Consider the following 21408-nt stretch of genomic DNA (forward strand, 5'->3'; position numbering starts at 1 on the left):
AAATAGATAAATCCCCTGGGTTGGATGGGATTTGTCCTAGGATTCTCTGGGAAGCCAGGGAGGAGGTTGCCGAGCCTTTGGCTTTGATCTTTGTCATCATTGTCTACAGGAATAGTGCCAGAAGACCGGAGGATAGCAAATGTTCCCTTGTTCAAGAAGGGGAGTAGGGATAACCCTGATAATAATAGACCAGTGAGCCTTACTTCAGTTGTGAGTAAAGTGTTGGGAAAGGTTATAAGAGAAATGATTTATAATCATCTCAATAGGAATAAGTTGATTAGTGATAGTTAACAGGGTTTTGTGAAGGGTAAGTCATGCCTCACAAACCTTATTGAGTTTTTTGAGAAGGTGATCAAACAGGTGGATGAGGGTAAAGCGATTGATGTGGTGTATATGGATTTCAGTAAGGCATTTGATAAGGTTCCCCACAGTCGGCTACTGCACAAAATACAGAGCCATGGGATTGAGAGCGATTTAGCGGTTTGGATTGAGAAATTGGCTAGCTGAAAGAAGACCGAGGGTGGTGGTTGATGGGAAACATTCATACTGGAGTTCAGTTACTCATGATGTAAAGCAAGGATCTGTTTTGGTACCACTGCTGTTTGTCATTTTTATAAATTATCTGAATGAGGGTGCAGAAGGATTGGTTAGCAAATTTGCAGGTGACATTAAGATCGATAGAGTTGTGGATAGTGCCGAAGGATGTTGTCGGTTACAGAGGGACAAAGATAAGCTGCAGAGCTGGACTGAGAGGTGGCGAATGGAGTTAATATGTAAAAGTGTGAGGTGATTCACTTTGGAAGGTGTAACAGGAATGCAGAATACTGGGCGAAAGGTAAGAATTTTGGTAGTGTAGATGAGCAGAGAGATCTTAGTGTCCATGTACATAGATCACTCAAAGTTGCCACCTAGGTTGATAGGACTATTGAGAAGTTATGCCGTGTCTTAGCTTTTATTAGTAGAGGCATCAAGTTTCAGAACCATGAGGTCATGCTGCAGCTGTACAAAACTCTGTTGTGGCCACATTTGGAGTATTGCGAGCAGTTCTGGTCACTGCTTTATAGGAAGGATGTGGAAGCTTTGGAAGGAGTTCAGAGGAAATTTACTAGGATGTTGCCTGGAATGGAGGGTGCATCTTATGAGGAAAGGCTGAGGGACTTGAGGCTGTTTTCATTGGAGAGAAGAAGGTTGAGAGGTGACTTAATTGAGATATATATAGATAATCAGAGGATTAGGTAGGGTGGACAGTGACAGCCTCCTTCCTCAGATGGTGATGGTTAGCACAAAGGCACATAGCTTCAGATTGAGGGGTGATAAATGTAGGATGGATGTCAGAGGTAGTTTCTTTACTCAGAAAGAAGTAGGGGCGTGGAACACACTGCCTGCAACAGTAGTAGACTCACCAACTTTAAGGGCATTTAAATGGTCATTGGATCAGCATATGGACAAGAATGGAATAGTCTATGTTAGATGAGCTTCAGATTGGTTCCACAGGTTGGCACAACATGGAGCATCAAAGAGCCTGTACTGCGCTGTAATGTTCTGTGTTCTATTATCTGTCAGCCAGGGCACCCTAATTGGAGCTCTTAATCTGGTCCATTTGGGGAACTCATACTCTCTGTGATCCGCCTGGCTGACCCTGTTACAATCACTATATCCCTCCCTCTGAGTCTGAGGACATAGGCCAATTCTTTTTCTTTGGTGACTCTTCCTATGTGTTTTCGCACCAGGTCAGGTTCCTCCAACATGGCCTCTGATAAGAGTGGCATGTAACACATAATAGCTCACCTCTTGCACCTAGAGCGTCTTGGAAGAAATTCATTCTCTTATTCAGGTGGCAAAGGCGACACCCACTATGCCCATCTCTGATTCTGAGATATCTTCAATGCTTGATGAAGAGGAAGAAACCACAGGTTCCGAAATAGACAGAAAGACTGTCGAGGAGCCAGACACATTTTGCTCCCAAACTATTTGCAAATATATAGCTTTTATGTGGTCGGCATGCTTGTTCGGGACTGTTGTAACTGCTCAAACTTTATGCTTCACTGGACCTGATCTTGCGTTGACACGTCTTACCAATGTCGGGTCGATCTCATAGTTCCTACACCAAACTTTGTCCCCTGAAGTAAGCTGTCTCCCTGGCTTCGCGGAGTCTTGTGTCCAGCATTAGCATTCCTATTGATCCCCACCCCCCAGACACTAGGTTCGGAGAGATCAGATTTAACCTGGCGCTAAGCCTTCTCCCTATTAGCAAATCAACTGGAGCGATCCCTGTAGTTGTATGAGGGTAGTCCTATAATCAAATAGGAATCACAACCGTTTGGTACCTAATGAAGCTGTAGGCTGTTTCTTTAAATCTGACTTCAAAGTTTGGATTGCTCTTTCTGCCAGACCATTGGATGATGGATGGTATGGAGCAATCCTTTTATGTCTAACACCATTCAACTTTTAAGAAATAACAAAATTACCTGCTGGTAAACAATGGTCCGTTACCTGTGACCAAAACTCTGAGAGTCCATGTGTGGCCATATATGTGTGTAGGTTTTGTATCATTGTCCCCACATTTAATGAGTGAACTCTATGCATGTCCAGCCATTTTGAGTGAGGATCCACAGTAACTAAGGATATCGAGCCCATGAAAGGACTCAGCTTGACATGCAACCGAATCCAGGGTTTACCCGGCCATTCTCGTGAATGTGGGGTAGTTTTTGTCCCAATTGGCACCCTGGGCATTGCCCCACCAATGGAGTTATATCTGCATCCAATCCTGCCATAACTTCTCAGCAACATCTTCAGTTTGGAACTCCTAGATGACCCTAATGGAGTTCAGCCAGTATCTTGCTGCGACCTTTACTTGGGACAGTCGCTGTTGCTCCCTATAATAATGTGCCATCCTCTACAGTGATCTGGTCTCTTCAGGTCCAAAAATGTTTCAGTTCTGGTTGTGATGGCCCTTTAATCTTGTCCGACACCAGCAGCTTTGAATTGTATTGAATTGAATTTATTGTCACGTGTACTGAGGAACAATGAAAAGCTTTGTCTTGCAAACAATACAGGCAGATCACAGAGTTAAGTAGCATAGATAGGTAAACAGTGGCAAAAACAAAAACACAGGTACAGGCATATGGTAAGAGTTTGAGAGTCCATTCAGTATCCTAACAACATTAGGGTAGAAACTGTTACGAAACCAGCTAGTGCTTGTGTTCAGGCTTCTGTACCTTCTCCCTAATGGTAGAGGTTGTAGAAAAACATTGCCAGGGTGGGATGGATCTTTGAGAATGCTGGTGACCTCTCCTTCCCAGCGGGCCTGGTAGGTAGATTCTATAGATGAGGGGGGTTTGGCCTTTGTGATTGTCCGGGCTAGGTTCACCGCTCTCTGTAACCGTCTCTGATTTTGAATAGTACAGTTGCCATACCAGGTAGTGATACATCCAGACGAATGTTGTCTATGGCGCACCTATAAAATTTGGCAAGGGTATTCGCCATCCAGCCAAATTTCTTCAGCTGCCTGAGGAAAAAGAGATGCTGTTAGGCCTTTATAACAGTGTGTCCACATGAAGAGTCCAAGACAACTTGTTGTGATGATCACTCCCAAGAGCTTGGCACTCCACACTCGTTGCACCTCTATGTTGTTAATGGGTAGGGGGAACATGAGTAACATCCAGCCAAACATCGCTAATGAGTTCCTTGCTTTTGCTGGCATTGAGAGCTAGGTTGTTCTCAGTGCACCATTTTTACATGTCTTCCACCCCCTGTCTGTAGTCTGTTTCGTCACCATCTGAGATTTGATTGTCTATGGTGATGTCATCAGTGAACTTGTAAATGGCATTAGTCTGGCAAAGGATTGTGAAGGATGTCGGTTTTACATAAAAATCTTCTGTTCGAGGGATCGGGTATTTATCCAGCGGTGAAAATTATTATTTGTTTATTTAAAATTCCCAAAAATGCACACCGACCCATCAGGCTTCGTAGTCAGTGTGACCATTGCTGCCCATTCCGCAAACTGGACTGGTTTGCTTTCCAGCCTTCTGATTTCTGCCTCTATTTTTGCCCATAAGGCAAGTGGCATTGGAGAGCCTTACAGAATCATGGAATTACTTCCTGGTCAACATGCAAGGTGGACTTAGCACCTTTGATAGTCCCTAGACCTTCTTGAAAAACTTCCGGTAGTTAATTTGAACTCCACTCAGGCAGCCATTTTCTAATTGAAAAATGTTGAGCCAATCTAGGTGAATCTTTCTCAACCAATTTCGCCACATCAAGCTTGGGCCAAGTCTTTTATTACAATTGGTGGTAACTGAACCAGTTGCTTCTCATAAGAAACCAGAATCAAAGTTGTGCATTTAATCTTTAAAGGTTCCCTTGTATAGATTAGAGTCAAAAAAACTCAGATGCAAGAATCCAAAGTAGACAAACAGGAGTCTGGAAGAACACAGCAAGCCAGTCAGCATCAGGAGGTGGAGAAGTCAATGTTCTGGGTATTAACCCGCCTTCAGGACTAGATGTCAGGGTAGGGAGAGAGAGTAGCAGAATGGCGAGGTGGGGATAGGTGGACACAGGTGGTGGGTACGACCTGGTTGATTAAATCCAGTAGGTGAAAGGAAAAGGAAGTGATGGGGCTGGAAAGAGAGCCGGAAAATGGGTGGGAAGGTTATTTGCTATTAGAGAACTCAACGTCAAGTCCTCTGGGCTGTCGGCTGCCCTGGTGGAAGATAAGATTTTGTTTCTCTAATTTGCAGTCTGATTCACTGTGGCAATGGAGGAGTCAGAGAATGGACATGGAGTCATAGAGAAGTACAGCATGGAAACAGACCCTTCGGTCCAACTCGTCCATGCCGACCAATTATCCTCACCTAACCCAGTCCCATTTGCCAGCACTTCGCCCATATCCCTCTAAAGTCTTCCTATTCATATACCCATCTAGATGCCTTTTAAATGCTGTAGTTATACCATCCTCCACCATTTTCTCTGGCAGCTATGCATGCACCACCCTCTGCATAAATATGTTGCCTCTTCAGTCCCTTTTGTATCTTTCCCCATTCACCCTGAATCTATGCCCTCTAGTTCTGGACTCCCCCACCCCAGGGAAATGACTTTGTCTACTTATCCTATCAATGCCCCTCAAGATTTTATAAACCTCTGTAATGTCACCCCTCAGCCTCTGACACTCCAGGGAAAGCAGCCCCAGCCTATTCAGCCTCTCCCTATAGCTCAAATTCTCCAACCCTGGCAACATCCTTGTAAATCTTTTCTGAACCCTCTCAAGTTTCACAACATCCTTCTGATCAGGAGACCAGAATTGCCCGCAATATTCCAAAAATGGCCTAACCAATATCCTGTACAGCCGCAATATGACCTCCCAACTCCTGTACTTAATGCTCTGACCATTAAAGGAAAGCATACCAAGCGCCGCCTTCACTATCCTATCTCTTTGTGAATCTACTTTCAAAGAACAATGAATTTGCATTGCAAGGTCTCTTTTTTCAGCAACGCTCCCCAGGACCTTACCATTAAGTGTATAAGTTCTGCTCTGATTTGCTTTTACGAAATGGAGCACCTCCCATTTATCTAAATTATACTCCATTTGCCACTCCTCAGTTTATTGGCTCACTGGATAATCCAAGATGGAGGACTGGAAAAATTTGTGGCTGTAAGAGCAGCTCCTTTTTTCTTTGTGATGTTTTCTGTGTTGGAGGTGAATTCCTCGAATTCTTCGAGCAGCAATTACTGTTTTTTTTATGCTGTTGCATTGTTTTGGAATTTTGGAGAAGAAAAAAGTCAAAATAATGGCACTTTTAAAAGAGAGAAGGCAAAAGGCAGCACAAGGGTCAGTGAAGGAGAGAAAGAAAGGAACCTACACTGCTAACTGACACAACAGTGAATCTATGCAGTTACTGCCTTTGCTGTTTGAATTCATTTATCTCTGGGCATCAGAGTGCATCTAGGAAAACTTAACAAGCAGCAAAATTCACAACTGATCTTTTAAGGAATCTGTGTGGAAGCGCTCATAGCACAGGAACGGAGAAGTGCATAGTTTTAACGTGTAACCTTGCTGTAAGTCTACCGTAGTGAGTAGAATGGGTTCTTTCTTGATGATATATTTTGAAATCTGTCTCTTGACTAACCTATGAACCCTTCATAGTACACAATCTTCCATGTACCAATCCAAGAGTTGCTTAAATGTCCCTAATGTACGTAACTCTACCCCCACTGCCAGCAGTGTATCCCACACACCCACCACTCTCTGTGTAAAGAACCTAGCTCTGACGTCTCCCCTAAACCTACCTTCATGTGGCTAACATTGGTGTTCCTGTTGCTGTTTCACCCTCCTCCCACCAGGTCTGGGAATATCAGGTTTAACCTGGTATGGATTTTTCTCCCCATCGGAAACTCTGCTGGAGCTGTCTGGGTAGTTGCGTGAGGGGTAGTCCTATAATCGAACAGGAACTAGGACAGTTTGGTATTGAGTGAAGCTGTAGGCTGTTTCTTTAAGCCTGCCCGCAAAGTTTGCACTATTCTTTCCATCAGACTATTGGACAACGAAGGGTATGGAGCTATCTGAAAATGTTGAATGCAATTCGACTTTAGAAAATACTCAAAATCTCTGCTCATAAATGACATCCCATTGTCAGTGACCAATGCTTCCACCACTATCACGAACAATGCTCACAGCTTTTCAATTATCATCCCTGAGTTAGCCGAATGAACAGTGTGCACATCCAATCACTATGAATGGGTGTCCACAATGGCTAAGAGCATTGAGTCCATGAAAGGACCAGCATAGTCGATGTGTAACCGTGTCCAGGGTTTACCCTGTCATTCCCACGAATGTGGGGGGGTGTTGCTGGTGGTAATTTTTGCCTTTGTTGACACTCTAGATACTGCCATACCAAATCAGCTATGTCAGTATCCAACGCTGGCCACCAGACATAACTTCTTGCCAACATTTTCATTTTGGAAACCCCTGAATGACACTGTTGGAGTTCGGCAGTAATTTTACTCAGGGCGACCGCTCTTGCTCTCCAAAGTTACATGCTGCCCTCTACAGTGATCAGGTTCAGAAAGGTTTTAATCCTGCTTGTGATGACCCTTTTGTTTCCCCCATCACCAGCAGGTGTTTTAGATTAGCCAGAACTGGATCCTTTTGTATCCACAGTCTGATATTGTCAGCAGTGACTGGAAGGGTGTCTAGAAAGTTTAAAAACAGATTCTTCCACAGAGGCACATCAATGGCTTATCTGCCAATGGGGAAGTTCGCCTCCTGCTCAGTGTTCCAACTTGTAATTGTATGCACTGAGAGTAAAGGCCCACTACTGAATTTGACCAGAAGATATGCGTGGCATGGCCTTGTCTTTAAGTAGCCCTAGCCAGGTTTTGTTTTGTTACAGTTATGAATCTATGTTCATAGAAGTATTGGTAGAATTTTCTCACACCAAAGATGACCGTCAAACCTTCCTTCTCTATCTGGTGCATTTGTGTTCAGCATCAGCCAAATTCCTGGAAATATATACTATCAGGGGCCATCAGTGAGTCAACACTACTCAGATACCATACGGGAAGGCATCGCATGTCCACACCATATTTTGCTTGGGATCATTGTGGCCAACAATTTAGATGATGATTGCTGCCTTTTAACTTCCCTTCATGCTGCTACTTGGCTACCCAACTATTTCCAAGGCTGACCCGTGTTTCAATAGCAGGTGTAGGGGGGCCAGCATGGGGCCTGATTACATATTAATTTTCCATAATAATTTGCCAACCCAAGGAAGGACTGGTATAGATGTGGGAGCCGGGTCACCTTTGATCACCCTCACTGTCTTCCATCGGGTGTAACCTGGTCTTATTGACTAGGTAGCCCAACTAAGTCACTTGGAGTGCCTGGAACACCCATCTTTACCTTATCACATCTCACTGTCCACTTGAAGATCCCGCAGCCTTCAGATTTCAATATTCAGTTCAATAATTTTCAAACCTTTAACACTTTCCTCTGTCCTTGACACAAGTCCACACCGCAGGCCCTATCATGACACAGCCAACCTATATCATCTAGTTACAGTCCCCATTATCAACTTTTCTTTCTCCCGAGCAATTATCTATCCCTTTATCTGTCTAACTGTCACTCTCACTCTTGTTCTCTCTCGACTCCATCTCCACCTATCCACTCCCTGCTTTTCCCCCACTGATGTCTTCAACATATATACCACCTTTTCCTAGCTACCATGAGTTCTGCGGAAGGATCGCTGGATTCAGAATGTTAACTGTTTTCTCTCCTCAGGTGCTGACAAACCTGCTGAGTTTTTCCAGCAATTTCTGTTTTTGTTTCAGATTTTCAGCATCTGTGGTACTTTCATACAATAAATAAACTACTTTGAATGGAAAGTGACTTTTATAGAGTCATAGAGATGCACAGCGTCTGGATCATGGAGCTTAGTTGAAACCAAGTCTCTGGGAAGTTCAAGATGGCAATTAAGACATTAAACAAAAGTGGGATTTGCGTCATTTCAGGAACTGCTGTAATGGCAGAGTGGTCTTCACTTGCTCTTTACTCCTTTTCCTTATTTTCACTGAAACTATCACAGGTTTTCCATCTGTTAATTTAGTGGGAAGTTCCAACACCAGATGATTTCACATGGTTTTTGCTTGCAATAGTCTCTCACATATGTTGTGTTCTCTTCAACTTTCAGAGTCTGAGTAATCAACCATGTTGTGATGTCGGATCGTTAGAGCTGGAACATAACGATAGTTTGCTTTTTGGTGAAGACCAGTCAAAAGTGCAGGTTGGTATTAGAGAGAGGCTTTTTTTTTTCAGCCCCAGTGCTCGGTGAGACCAATAGTAGTGGTTGTACATTGATGATTCCAATATGTCTAATAAATGTGAAATGTTACCACCTACCCCAACCTGATGATGGGGACACAACAGAACAACATTTGTCTAATTACACAAAGGGGTCAGAGTGAAGCAGAAAATTTTAATTGACCCATTTCTTTCTCCTGCTCCTCAACACTAAGTAATCTAATCTAATCTAAACACAATTAAAGGAAAGAAATGTCAGAGATGTGGACTGTTGTAGGCTTGTGATCTCCAACATATATATATATAAAAGTCTCTTAACAGTTGATCACACCATCTGTCTATGTTCCTTTGCTGCATGATTTCTCCTTCTGGAAGCTATGTGGCTAGAGAAAAGTGCAAGCTCTTAACAGGCTTTGCCAGTTTGCTGCATTCTGTTTCATTTTGGTCCAGGTGGACAGTCATTTCAGGGTAAGGTAAATTTTGTGGTGGAAATGCAAAAAAAAATACGGTATGAGAAAGAAGTCAGGAACTGATGTGGGAAGCTAGAATATTGCAGAAAAACAGAGGAGACTATTCAACCCATCATGCCCATGCAAACTCTAGTCTGTTCACAGCTGCACTTTATTTTCTGCAGCTGCTTTTAATGAATTAATTCACCATTCTGTAGCTGGGGGAGTCCAAAACTAGAGGGTATGGTTTTAAGGTGAGAGGGGAAAGATTTAAAAGGGACCTATTGGGCAACTTTATCACGCAGGGGTTGGTGCGTATATGGATCAGTCTGCTAAAGGAAGAGGTGGAAGCTGGAACAATAATAACATTTAAAAGGCATCCGGATGCTTTTATGAATAAGAAGGGTTTAGAGGGACAGGGGACAAATGCAGGCAATTGGAATTACATTATTTTAGGATATCTAGTTGGCATGGACGGGATAGACTGAAGGATCTGTTTCTGTGCTGTATAACTCAATGACGTGGAAGTAGCTGCGCCCATTGTACAATATCTGAGCAATGCAAACTGGCTAGAGATCCCGTAAACAGTTCACAACTACAGAAGTGATCTTCCGTGCTTCTAAGTTTGAAAGCAGCCAGCAACATTCTGAATGTTCCAGAGATGCAAATTTGGTGAGTGGTGAACCTGAACCATCTAAAAATAAACAAAAATGTACAACTTCCACATGGAATTAATTTCTGTTCACGGCTGTATAAGGTAGGAGTGTTTGCTTTGTATGTCATCAAAATGTATTCATAGGTAAGAAGGGGAATTTGGAATGACACGACACAACACTATACAACAGCACACAGTAAATGCAAGGATTGTTTTTCCTGGAACATCATGCTTTGGACAAAGAAAATTGATGAACTGAAGGTTGTTTTAAATGCTCAACAGTCCTTTTCTAAACCCGCAACAAAAGTAAAATCTGCACTGAAGTATTATTTTACATTCCCCATCTTCTCCCAAGACACAAGAAGTCATTCATAGATGGTTGTGATTTAAAAAAAACACAACGGCTGTAGCAAGTAACTCTTTTTATTCAAAGACTTAAGAGTACAAATAATATGATGCTTCTTCACAACAGTGACTGAACATTGATTAATCAGGTACCATCCTTCGCTGACACTGTTCCAGTGGTTCAATTGGATGATTAAGATCCTCTTACATTAAAGAAAGGTGGAGAAATGAACATGCTAGTATTCCTCCCTGTACCAATGTCACTAGAAGCAAGCCCGAAATTGATCTATGCTCAGTACCTACCTCTAGTTACAGGATTGGATCAATATATTTCCATGAATTAAAGTGGTGGTGTCTACAGCTTAACTTTACTTTTTGTATCTCTTTTGCTTTTATAAGTCCAATTACTGGGCAGTTTACAGGGATGTTTTCTTTCCCCTTTTCAGGATATTATTCCACAACCGTTGCTGGACCAGTACCTGTCAATGACAGATCCTTCCCGAGCTCAAACTGTTGACACTGAAATTACAAAGCACTGTGCATACAGTCTCCCAGGTGTGGCTCTTACCCTTGGCAGACAGAACTGGCACTGTTTAAAGAATACCTATGAAACACTGGCTTCTGATGTACAAGTGAGTGACTAAATGAACCAGTTGGTTTAAGCTGATACTAATAATGCATGATTTTAAAAATGTGGAATCGTCTTTTTTTCTCAATTATTGAAAATAATGTGATGCTGTCATATTCTACCTTTTATTTTTATTAATTCATGGGCTCAGTGTCACTGGCTAGGCCAATATTTATTGCTTATCCTTAATTGTCCAGAAGGCAGTTAAGAGTCAACCGTGTTGCTGTGGGTCTGGAATCACATGTAGACCAGACCCAGTAAGGGTGGCAGTTTCCAAGCCCTAAAGAACAAGAGTGAATCAAATGCATTTTTACAACAATTGACATTGGATTCAAGGTGATCATTAGACTTGTAATTTCAGATTTTTTTTTGAATACAAAATCCATCATCTACTGTGGCAGGTTTTGAAACTGGGTTACCACAGAACATTATCCTGGGTCTCTGAATTAACATACCAGCAAAAATACATTGCCGCCTCTTTTTCAATCTTAGCTGATTATATCAAGTAGTGCTTGGATGTGTGACGATGCTGTGACTTTAAGAATTTATTTTCTCCTGGTTTTATTTGAAGCGAGGTTGTAAGACAAAAGCGTCTAGCAGACTACCCGAACTACTCAAGAAAGCAGCGTGGGAGACTTCAGGTTTTTGTTTTAAACAGCCAGCTCTCTCAGATCCAAATTTCTGGGTTTTGGTTTTTTTCAGTAGTATCAGGAGCTGGAAGCTTAAGTGAATGTTACTTGGCTGTTAGTCCATCTGAATTTTCTCTTAATGTTTTTTCCCCCAGATGGGAGAACTACATGTGAGAATCTGTGTTTGACTTTTCCTTTTTGCCAAGAGGTGTGTTTATGGTTGTCACTATATTGGAACAGTTAATTAGTAATAGTTACTGTATTTATTATTCTGTGAAGTTTTACAATAGAGTTAAGTTATTCTAAATTCCTCTTTCTTTGGTTGTAATTAAACTACTGTTGTAGGTCATACAGCCCGGATCAGACCCTTTTGGTCTAACCAGTCCATGCCGAATTAGTGAAACTAGTCCCACCTGCCTGTTCCTGGCCCATATCCCTGGCCTTTCCTATTCAAGTACTTATCCAAACATCTTTTTAAACGTTGTAATTGTACCCATATCCACCACTTCCTCAGGAGGTCCATTCCACACGCGAACTGCCCTCTGTGCAAAAACTTTGCCCCGCGTGTCTTTTTTTAAAAAATCTCTTTCCTCTAACCTTAAAAATGTGCCTTTTAGTCTTGAAACTCCTCCATGCTAGGGAAAGGAAAACTACCATTAACTATACCCATATCCCTAATTATTTTATAAACTTCTATAAGGTCGCCTCTCAATGTTTAAATACAGCAAATTGCTTTTTGCTTAACATTGAGTCGCTGCATGTGGAACAGATACTTCACATTTGCCTTTAAAAATAAGAAAAGGTTAGGGTATAGGCTACCACCTTAAAATATTTTGAAGGGGGCTGGCCTGATCCATAACAGGCACTGCCTTTTTTATTTGGTTTAAAATATAGCTGATCTCTGAAGAAGGAAACCACATTCGCCAGCATTTGTTTCTTCACAATTGTTGCTGTGCTTTATGGAACATTTATTGAGCTTCCAAAGATCCTCGTGTGATGGTCGTTGAATGCTGTACACAGTTGATAACTGATCTTTCTTTTACTTCATTTGTAGATTTCCCGTAGCCAGTATGAGATTGCAAGTCCCTCATTGACCATGTTAAAAATCACACAACATCAGGTTGTAGTCCAACAGGTTTATTTGAAAGTACAAGCTTTCAGAGCACTGCTCCTTCATCAGGCACTGCATTTCTTTCTTTCTTTCTTTGCCCATGTCAGCAAATTAAGTAAGATTACATAAGACCATAAGAAACAGGAACAGGAGTATTCTGTTTGACCTCTTGGGCCTGCACCATCTTTCAGTAGGATCATGGCTTTTCCAGCATTTCTCATGTCCACTTTTCCAGCATTTTCCCCTTAGAATCTTGATCAATTGGGGAATCCAGAATTGTCTATCTTGGCCTTAAATATACACGAGGACTCTGCCCCCACAGTGTTCTGTGGCAAAGAGTTCTAAGGGTTTTAACTCAAAGAATCCTTATCACATTCTTAAATTGGCACCCCTTTATTCTGAGACTATGCCCACAAATCCTACGCTCCCCAATGAGAGGAAATGTTCTCTCAGCACTTATCTCACAAAATCCCTTAAGAATGCTATAAGTTTCAATGAGATTACCTCTCATTCTTTTAAACTTCAGTGAGTTTAAATCTGTTTAGACTTTGATCATAAGACATACGAGGGATCATCCTTGTGAACCTTCTCTAAACTGCATCAAATGAAATGAAATCTTTCCTTAAATGAAGAGATCAAACCTCCTGGGAAATGCACTTTTATAAGGAATCATTCCATATGATTCCCAGCAAAACTATGTTGCACTGTTCCATGATTTCAGCTTCTCTGCAGCAGTAGTGTGCCTGCAATGTTCTGGTTTTACGGGTAGAGTCTGCAGTTTTTAGTGTTCCATTTTTCTAATATTCTAGAGTGCATCTTTCAGTTCCTGAAGTAGCTTGTTTATCTGACTTTTTCCTAAAATTTATCCACGGGATGTGGGTGTCACTGTGATTGGGCAGCATTTGTTGCCCATTCCTATTTACCTTTGAAGGGGATGGTGAGCTGCATTTAATTTGCTGTAGGTGCCGTTAGAGAGGGAATTCGAGGATTTTGACCAGTGATACTGAAGGAAAAGTTATTATATTTCTCAGTCAGAATAGTAAGTGACTTGAAGGGGAGCTTGCAGCTGGTTGTGATCCCATGTATCTCCTGACCTTGTCCTCCCCGATAATAGTAGTCATGGTCTTGGAAGGTCTGTCTTAGTCACTTTATTGAGTTATTGCAGTGCATTTTGTAGATGATGTGCACTGCTGATGCTGAGCATTGGAGGTATAATGTTTGAGGATGTAGTGCCACTCAAATGGGCTGCTTTGTTCTGGATGCCATCAAGCTGCTTGAGTGTTGTAATCTGTAAAAGTTCGAGAGGCCAAGACCTAGCTAAAGTAAAAGTAACAACTTTATTTCTTAAGGTATAGCAGAGAATAATTTACTTTCAACTATTTACAACCCCTTTCTTTAACCTATCTTTTACTTTCCCTTCTAGAACATTAGTTCGATAAAACCCCAATTAAGATTGACCAAACTTCAAATTTCAAAACCAGCAGCTGTCGAATTTTCTCTTTGTTATCTCCTTTTCTTCTTCTTCTTAGGGATTTCTGTTCCACAGGTCACTGACCGATAAAGATACCTTTTAAGAGACCTATTTTTCAGGCAGTCTGTACATGCTGGTAACTTGGCAATTCTCCCTCAACTGTTTAATTTTTCCTGGTCTTATACCCCAAAGTATCAGATTGTTTCATTGGGTTTTAATATTGTCATTATACTAAATTCAAACTTGACTGGTGGTTGGTATTTTGGGATATAATTTAAACTGGTCAAATCCAAATTTGTTTTGTCATCTCCAGGCAACCCAGCTAATCTAACTGTTGGACCAAATGTTACATTGTTACCTTGTTCAGAACACTTAGTGTTGTATCAGGTAGTTCTGCTAGCTTTTAATTCTCTTAAAGGTACAGTATCCCTTACACCTTCATGACAGAGTGATGATTAAATTCTTTCTTGTTGTAGATGGTCATTGTCCATCTACTTGTGTAATATGAATGTTACTAGCCACGTATCAATCCAGAGCTGGATATTGTCCAGGTCTTGCTGCATTTGGGCATGAACTAATTCCTTATTTAAGAAGTCACAAATAGTGTTGAATATTGTGCAATCATCAGCAAATGTGCCCACCTCTGACCATATGACGAAAAGAAGGTCATTGATGATGCAGCTGAAGATGGTTGAGCCAAGGACACAACCCTAAGGTCCTGGCATACTGAACCTTTCCTCATCCCAAGATTCAACCTCATGAACGTTCTCTGAACTGCTTCAAATATCTCCAATAATTAGGCTGTTCCAAAACTAGTGGGCATAGGTTTAAGGTAAGAGGATAAAGATTTAAGAGCGTCCTGGGGGACAGTGTTTTCACAGAGGGTGGTGTATGTATGGAATAAGCTGCCAGAGGAGGTGGTAGAAGCTGGTATAATTGCAACATTTAAAAAGAGGGGTACATGAATAGGAAGGGTTTAGAGGGATATCGGCCAAAGGCTGGCAAATGGGACTAGATTAATTTTGGATATCTGATCGGCATGAATGAGTTGGCCCAGAGGGTCTGTTTCCTTACTGTACTCTATGGTTGCTGAAATAGTGCACAGTATTCTAGCTATGATCTTATTAATGCCCTGTGCAATTGCAGCAAGACTTTGCCTACTTTTTATATTCCATTCCCTTTGCGATAGGACTTAGGAGCAGGATTAGACAGTATTAAAATACACTTTTCTTTAAGAATTTGGAAATAATTTGAATTATCTGTGCAAAAGAGACAACCTGAATTTATACAGCACCTTTTAGAACTGAGTGACATTCAAAAGCATTTTTCAATAATTACAATAAGTTGTCATAAGTAATTTCTGTTGAAAATATAGGGAATATGACAAGTACACAAAGGATAACTAGGGAAAGAGTAGGTTGCATTAAGGTGAACAGTGGTAATTTGTCCTTGGAGTCAGAGGACATAGGTTGGGTACTAAATGATTATTCTGTGTTGGTGTTCACCAATGAGAGGGATTGATTATAGAAGTCAGGGAGAAGGGCTGTGATATACTTAAGGAAATTCATGTTGGCAGAGAGGCAGTTCTTGAACAGTATGGCGGGTTTTAAAGTAGATAAATCTCCAGGGCCGGATGAAATGCATCCCAGGCTTTTGAGTGGGATAAAAAAGGGCTGCCGGCAATTTTCAGTTTCTCTCTGGCCACTAGAGAGGTGCTGAATAACAGCCAATGTGGTACCATTCAAGAAACAAGGAAAGGATAAACCAGGAAACTACAGGCCAGTCAGTCTAACCTCAGTGCTAGGAAAACTACTGGAAGCTATACTGAGAGGCAGAATGAATCTGCATTTGGAGAGAGACCAGGATTAATCAAGAAGTGTCAGCATGGTTTTGTATGGGGAGGTCATGGCTAACCAATTTGTTTTGAATTTCTCAGAGGGGAGCAGGTGTGTCAATGAGGACATTGCATTTCACGTAGTCTACTTGGACTTCAGCAAGGCTAATAGGGTCCAGAATTGACTGAGAAACAGGAAGTAGGTTGATGGTCGGGGGTTGTTTTTGTGATTTGAAGCTATGTCCAGTGGCATTCCAAGAGATCAGTGACGGGCCCCTTGCTGTTTGTGGTTTACATAAATGATTTATTTGGACATGAATATAGGAGAGCTGATCAGTACATTTGCTGATGATATGAAAATTGTAAGTAGTGAAGAGGCTATCCTTAGATTACAGGGGAATAGAGATGGGCTAATTGGTGACAAATGGAATTCAATCTGGATAAGTGTGAGGTTATACATTTGGGCAAGACATACTAGGAAGGGAATGCACGATGAATGGTAGGACCTTCTGAAGCACTGAGGATTAGAGGGACCTTGGGTTGTATATCCGTCAGTCCCTTAAGATAGCAAGGCAGGTAGATAAAGTGAAGAAGACATATGGGATACTTGCCTTTATTGGCCGAGGCATAGAGTTTAAGAATAGGGAGGTTATGCTGAAACTGTATAAAATGTTGGTTAAGGCACAGCTAGAGTATTGTGGATTCCAGAATTGGACACATGATAGGAGGAATGTGAAGCACTGAAGAGAGTGTAGAGGAGATTTACCAGGATTTTGCCTGGGCTGGAGAATTAGAATTATGAAGGGGGACTGGATAGACAGGATTGTTTTCCTTAGATTGAGGGGTGGCATGGTTGTGAACAAACTTTAAGGGGCATGGACAGGATAGATGGAAAGAACCATTTTCCCTTGGTGGAGGGGAATGATCAAGGGACATCGATTTAAGATAAGGGATCTGTGCTGGGTCCACTTCTGTTTGTCATTTACATAAATGATTTAGATGAGAATATAGAAAGCATGGTCAGTAGGTGTGCAGATGGCACCAAAATTGGTGATATAGTGGACATTGACAAAGGTTATCTCTAAGATTGTGATGTGGAGATGCCAGTTCAGGGTGGACAAAATCAGAAATCTCTCAACACCAGGTTATCGTCCAACAGATTTATTTGAAATTACAAGCTTTCAGAGCACTAGCACTAGGGTCTGTTTCTGTGCTGTATGACCATGACTGTATGGCAGGAGGTTAGTGGAGATGTGAGGAAAGATTTTATTTTCACCCGGAGGATAGAAATCTGGAACTGCCGTAGAGACAGAAATACTCATAACAATAAACAAGTATTTAGATGTGCACTTATGATGCCAAAGTATTCAATGCTTTGGGCCAGGTGTGAAAAAAAGGGGGTTAGAATGATACGGTAGTTTTGGCCAGCACACTCCTATTGGCTTAAATTTTCTGTGCTCTCGAACTAGACCTGTGTGATTCTTGAATCTCTGACTAAACAATTGCTTCCAGCAACCTTCCACAGACAATGAGATAAAAACAGCAATTGTAATGCTATTCTTGTGCATAAGGCTATGAGCAGTTCAGGGCCTTCGATGTGAGTGTTACCAGACAACTTGACACATTGATTCGAGCTCTTAGGAAGTCAGATTTACAATCATTTAGTTTATGCACGGACAGCCAATCCTATCACGATTAAGAGTAAAACTAACTCTGGTGCATTATTTACACCTCCAAGCTTTTTGCAAAATATTATAACATACACATTACATTAACCCGCAGTCTTTGGTCATTGCCTGTTTTTTGCCTAAGGCTGGTTCTGTCTTGCTGACAGTGTAGCTCCTGTACTTCTAGCCTGTCTCTGCTGATCTGTACAATATGATTGAAATATAGCCCTTAATGAACTGAAACTGATTCAGCCCCTTCAGTAGATGCATTTCTGATCATTTTCTATTTTGTCAGTGGAAGGTACGACGGACCCTGGCCTTCTCTATACATGAGCTAGCTGTGATCCTCGGTGATCAACTAACTGCGGCTGATCTGGTTCCAATCTTCAACGGGTTCCTGAAGGATCTGGATGAAGTACGTATTGGAGTCTTAAAGCATCTGTACGACTTTCTGAAGGTAAACCTCATTTGTGACCTATTGACCAATATGTAGCTTTTGATATTGGATTGTTGTCACAACTCCATCCATTTTAGATATAGATGGGATAAATGCTGGTAAATAATACTGGAAATACTAATTTATTTTCCCCTTGTGACAAAGTCTAGAAACAGAGGTCATGATTCCTGGGTGTTGCCCAGATAGGATAGGGATGAGGAAGAATTTTTGCTTGAGTAGTAAATTAGTGGAATTCTTAACTTCAGAGTGCTCTTAAAGCAATGTTGTTAAGTATATTCAAGGTTGCGATAGATTTTTAATCAGTAAATGAATCCGAGGTTGTGGGGATAAGGCAGATAAGTGGAGTTGAGGGTTATCAGATTAGTTAGCATCTCATTGAATAAGGAAGCAGACTCAATGGGCTGAATGACCTATTTCTACTCCTACATCCTGTGGTCTGTCTTATGCAAACATCAAAGGTGGGTTCATTACAACAACATGATTGTACGTTAGGACAAATGGTTTCTAAGTGTCTCAAACAATATGTTGAATAATGGATGTTTGTTAGTTGTTGATCAAGAATTATTAAAGACTAAATCCAATTTCTCTGTGATCTTTCCAACTTGCCCTGCCCCCTCTTAAAAGGGGCTTGGCCTCTTTCTGTGATAGGGCTACACATTTGCTTCCATGCCAATTTATGTGACAGTCCAAGTGATAACTTGTACTGTGAGCAAGTCCATTCCACTCTTGAATTCCAGGCTTATTCATTTTCATCCGAGATTGCAAATAGGTACCTGGGTGATGAATTTCATCCACGTTTTTTCTCAAGACTCATTTTTTCACAGGTGTAAGTAAGTTACTTGACCTTAAAGATTGTGAATCTTTGATGTGATGTTTATATACAAACCTAATATGTTCAGAGCCACTGCACGTTTGCATCTCTGCCCATAAAGCTGGATCTGATCCATGTGTAGATCCTCATACATAGGAATTTCTTGAAATTATGATTGCTCTCACCAAAGCTCAATTAGATTTTTCTGGTCATAGTTCATAAATCATAGAGATCAACAGCACAGAAAAAAACCTCTTAGCTCTATCATGTTCGCACTGTCAAAAACAATCACCTAACTATCCTAATCCCATTTTCCAGCAGTTGGTCCATTCAGTTTAAAAGTAAATTTTACCATTGGTAGAATGGGCATATTTTAGGTCTAATTTAGCAAGTGCAGATATGGGAGTATTTTCAGCTCAGCTTTCCTGGCAGGGTGTTTGCATCTTTATGACAGGACTGCCAGTCACTCTGGAAAGTAAACTTTAAACCCAAGTTCCTATAGGAATTGCTATCCATGGGCTGAACTTTTTTGGCACAGGAATCATGACATCATGGCCCTCACAGTTGGGTTGGGGTAGGGGACTACTGTGAGTATGAGGAGAGTTTCACTCTGTGGTCAGGGTCCCATTGCTAACATACCAAAAAGGATGATACATGCTGAGTATGACCAAGACATGGGCAAAGAACTGCCCTTCACTCCAGCCCTGATGACTCTAACAAAAAAAACCAGGTTAATTTGTCATCTTTAACTTGTGTAAGTTTGAAAAGGACAATTCTTGACTCAACTTTTGAGTGTGTTAGTCCCAATGCAAAGTGCTAAGTTCTGTTGGTCTGAGAAAGATGTAAATAAATTGAATTTCAACTTTACATATTCCCTGCTTGAGGCTCCTTGATGCATGCTAAGCAGCCTACCAAGGCAAAGACTGTGTCTGTGTTACATACTTGCATCCTTCTTACAGGACTGCCAGTCATTCTGGCAGGTCAACTTTAAACCTAAGTTCCTATGAATAACACTGTGAGCGTTTTTGATGCAAACTATTAATTTAAACTTCTCCTTAGAACTTAAAGGAATTCTGTTTGTAACTCCTTCACTCTGAGTGAATCTTTAAGTGAGCCTGACAAAAGAATCTCTTCTGTCCTATTTGCTGTCTTGATAGACTTCCTGTATTGGATTTAGAGACTGCTTAAGCAATGTGATGAGCTTCAGTTTATGTGAAACACCAAGCTGCTCAGGAATGAATGGTTGTTTTTATTTAACTTGTGCTCACCTACTCAGGAACTCAGTATTTTCTTTGTTCACAGCTACTTCATGTGGAGAAGCGCCGTGAGTACTTGTACCAACTTCAGGAATTTATGGTCACCGATAATAGCCGGAATTGGCGTTTTCGATACGAGCTGGCAGAGTATGTGTTCTATACATTGAATAGTGTTCAGAAAGATCTGTTTTACTAGAAAATTTTTAACTATTTTCTTGCAACAGTGTTTGTTTATTTGAGAGCAGTTCTTCAAAATGAACAATAGAATCCCTACAGTGTGGAAACAGGCCCTTCGGCCCAAGAAGTCCACACCGACCCTCCAAAGAGCAGCCCACCCAGACCCACTCCCCCAACCTATTACACTACACCTACTCCCGACGAATGCATTCGGTCTACACATCCCTGAACACTATGGGCCATTTAGCATGGCCAATTCACCTAGCCTGCACATCTTTGAATTGTGGGAGGAAACCAGAGCACTGGAGACACTGGGAGCAAGTGCAAACTCCACACAGACAATTGCCCAAGGCAGGAATCGAACCCAGGTTCCTGGCGCTGTGAGACAGTTGTGCTAACCACTGAGCCAACATACCACGGTGAGTGCCGTGAGTCACCGTATTGGGTTATCTGTTTGAGTTTAACATATTAGTTAGAAAATAGGAGAAGTGCAAGTCTGTATTATTATTTGCAATTTAACTTTTGCAATACTCAAAACGTAAAAAAAAGTTACAAAATTGCTTTTGAGGTAAATTACTTCATGGTGATTGACAAACATTGTATTAAGCTGGTAGAGTGAAGCATGAGCCAACTTGACATATTGTATTCCACCTTCACCAGTTCCAATGTTTATTTTCTTTTGCTTCCTTGCTTTCATGATCAATTGCTGGGTGTGCTATTGTCTTATAGGCCCCTGTGTGTCTATATGCATTACTTTGTGTCACTTTGATGTCCAGAAGAAAAAAATGTTTTGATCTTATTGAGGAGAAAGATAAAATAGGAAGGTCCACTGGAGATTAGTTAAGATAATGTATGGTGAGAGGAAATTATAACAGTGCTTTTCTTAACCAAGATAGGTTAAAGTGGAAAGAAGCAGCTCATACCTGTGTAGGTATGGCACAAAGCTGGGTAGGAAGGTGAATTGTTAGGAGGATGCAGAGGTGATTCAGTGTAAGGTGGACAAGTGTAATTTGAATGAGTGGGCAAATGCGTAGCCAATGATGTATCACATGGATAAATGTTAGATTATTCACTTTTGGTAACAAAAATAGGAAGGCAATTTATTATTTGCATAGTGGTAGTTT

At 41.2% G+C, this 21408-nt stretch overlaps 1 protein-coding gene across 1 annotated transcript in view; it reads left to right on the forward strand.

Annotated features, from left to right (window-relative positions):
• The window catches only part of ppp4r1l (protein phosphatase 4, regulatory subunit 1-like), a 139458-nt gene that overhangs the window by 91174 nt on the left and 26876 nt on the right, over positions 1-21408 (forward strand). Inside the window, exons 13-16 of the mRNA XM_060836247.1 lie at positions 8685-8777; positions 10690-10875; positions 17879-18040; positions 20154-20254. Of these exons, the coding sequence (XP_060692230.1) occupies positions 8685-8777; positions 10690-10875; positions 17879-18040; positions 20154-20254 (542 nt within the window). The remainder of the gene's footprint in view (positions 1-8684; positions 8778-10689; positions 10876-17878; positions 18041-20153; positions 20255-21408) is intronic.

This window comes from Hemiscyllium ocellatum, chromosome 15 (genome assembly GCF_020745735.1).
Source record: "Hemiscyllium ocellatum isolate sHemOce1 chromosome 15, sHemOce1.pat.X.cur, whole genome shotgun sequence".
NCBI lineage: Eukaryota > Metazoa > Chordata > Chondrichthyes > Orectolobiformes > Hemiscylliidae > Hemiscyllium > Hemiscyllium ocellatum.